Source organism: Palaemon carinicauda, chromosome 18 (genome assembly GCF_036898095.1).
Source record: "Palaemon carinicauda isolate YSFRI2023 chromosome 18, ASM3689809v2, whole genome shotgun sequence".
NCBI lineage: Eukaryota > Metazoa > Arthropoda > Malacostraca > Decapoda > Palaemonidae > Palaemon > Palaemon carinicauda.
The window spans coordinates 67,280,951-67,283,450 of record NC_090742.1 but is presented as its reverse complement, the minus strand read 5'-3'; the positions used below and the strand labels follow the sequence as shown (position 1 = coordinate 67,283,450).

At 42.0% G+C, this 2,500-nt stretch overlaps 1 protein-coding gene across 1 annotated transcript in view; it reads right to left on the bottom strand.

The window, feature by feature from the left end:
* LOC137657346 (inactive tyrosine-protein kinase 7-like) overlaps positions 1-2,500 on the bottom strand; it is a 212,883-nt gene that overhangs the window by 69,464 nt on the left and 140,919 nt on the right. Inside the window, exon 2 of the mRNA XM_068391682.1 lies at positions 984-1,181. Coding sequence (XP_068247783.1) covers positions 984-1,181 — 198 coding nt within the window. The remainder of the gene's footprint in view (positions 1-983; positions 1,182-2,500) is intronic.

The window sequence follows — 2,500 nt, the reverse complement described above, 5'->3', positions numbered from 1 at the left end:
CAGACTGTTATCCCTACATTAAGGGGTTGGTTGCCTGATGCACCCTCTCCAATGCCTATGCATCCTCTTCCGCCAAACCTCTTCTCTCCATATCATCCTTCACTACATCTCGCCATCTATTTCTATGCCTCCCTCTCGGTCTTTTCCCCCAAGCAGGTTCTTCCCAAGCGCTTCCCACCATCAAACCAACCTCTCAAGCCCTCCCCACCATGAAACCAAGCTCCCAAGCCCTCCTCACCATGAAACCAACCTCCCAAGCCCTCCCCACCACCAAACCAAGCTCCCAAGCCCTCCCCACCACCAAACCAAGCTCCCAAGCCCTCCCCACCATCAAAACAACCTCTCAAGCCCTCCCCACCATGAAACCAAGCTCCCAAGCCCTCCTCACCATGAAACCAAGCTCCCAAGCCCTCCTCACCATGAAACCAACCTCCCAAGCCCTCCTCACCATGAAACCAACCTTCCAAGCGCTTCCCACCATCAAACCAAGCTCCCAAGCCCTCCCCACCACCAAACCAAGCTCCTAAGCCCTCCCCACCATCAAACCAAGCTCCCAAGCCCTCCCCACCATCAAAACAACTCCCCAAGCCCTCCCCACCATCAAAACAACTCCCCAAGCCCTCCCCACCATCAAAACAACTCCCCAAGCCCTCCCCACCATCAAAACAACCTCCCAAGCCCTCCCCACCATGAAACCAAGCTCCCAAGCCCTCCTCACCATGAAACCAAGCTCCCAAGCCCTCCTCACCATGAAACCAACCTCCCAAGCTCTCCTCACCATGAAACCAACCTTCCAAGCGCTTCCCACCATCAAACCAAGCTCCCAAGCCCTCCCCACCACCAAACCAAGCTCCTAAGCCCTCCCCACCATCAAACCAAGCTCCCAAGCCCTCCCCACCATCAAAACAACTCCCCAAGCCCTCCCCACCATCAAAACAACCTCTCAAGCCCTCCCACACCAGGAAACCAACGTATGCACTCACCTCTAAGATGACGCCGCGCCGTGTGGGATATAGGCTTTCCATCCAGGTGCCAAGACAAAGTGATGCTCGTCTTGTCCGAAACGGCGCACTTCATCACCCGGCTTTCCCCGGCTGCGACCCGGCCTGATTCCGGCCACGAGCTGAAGTAGAAGATGTCTCCTGTGCATACGGCTTCTCGGCTCAGCACCAGCAGGAGGACTGCACGGGGAGAAAGGAGAAATTTGAGAAATTTAGGATGCTAGTAGGAGAAAACTTTTGATATTTAAACATTAAATTAGATATTGTGAATCTAGTATACACTGCCATATATATATATATATATATATATATATATATATATATATATATATATAATTTCTATCTACTCATACGAGAACAACCTCATATAAACACACACAAAATATGTATATACAAATATAAATATATATATATATATATATATATATATATATATATATATATATTATATATATATATATAATGTATACACACACTTATATATCGGGCTATGTATGAGTGGAGTAATAATTGATAATAGTTTTTTATCTGGAATCGTCCAATACACAAACACCAATATATATATATATATATATATATATATATATATATATATATATATATATATATATATATATATATGTGTGTGTGTGTGTGTGTGTGTGTGTGTGTGTATAAACATACTCAGATACGCTACATTAATAAACTTGTTTTTTCATGGAAGAGATTTCATCAATGATTCACCAGTGGAGCTGTGATTACTCTCTACCTTTTTCTCTGGAAAAAAAACATCCAGAAATATACAACATACGGTACACGTGGGCGTTGTTAGTTTGTTTGCGTGGAAGCGAATTTATTTGAACAATCTGTTTTTATGTGCCTTTCAACGCAGCCATGCATTGCTTTTCCAGCCACGTTAACCACCAATGCAAAAAAAAAAAAAAAAAAAAAAAAAAAAAAAAAAAAAAAAAAAAAAAAAAAAAAAAAAAACAACTTAAATTGGCATCAGTTCCGGCAAAAGCAATATTTGGGCCCTAATTCCCAGTCCTTTCAACTTTCCATTCACGAAAACCATCAAGGCACAGATAAAATATGGCTCAGTCGATCCAATCAAAACCAAATGATTCCTTTTTTTTTTTTAGGGCAGAGAACGCAAAACTATCCAATTACCCCTCGACAAACAATCAGCTGTTTATTGAAGCCATGGCAATATGACTCAGAGCTTTAATACAGTATCATGTCACAATAAAACACTGACCGATGCACGGACAAATATGTTTTTAATTGGATCAGCTTTTGCCGGATTGGCATGCGACCAAAAAAAAAAAAAAAAAAAAAAAAAAAAAAAAAAAAAAAAATTACACTGGAGAGAGAGAGAGAGAGAGAGAGAGAGAGAGAGAGAGAGAGAGAGAGAGAGAGAGAGAGAGATAAAATTTAGTTGGATCTTTTTAAGTAAAATATCACCCCAAATAAAGTCAAACAGATAATGAAAATAGGAAAATAACGAAGAATAATTCATG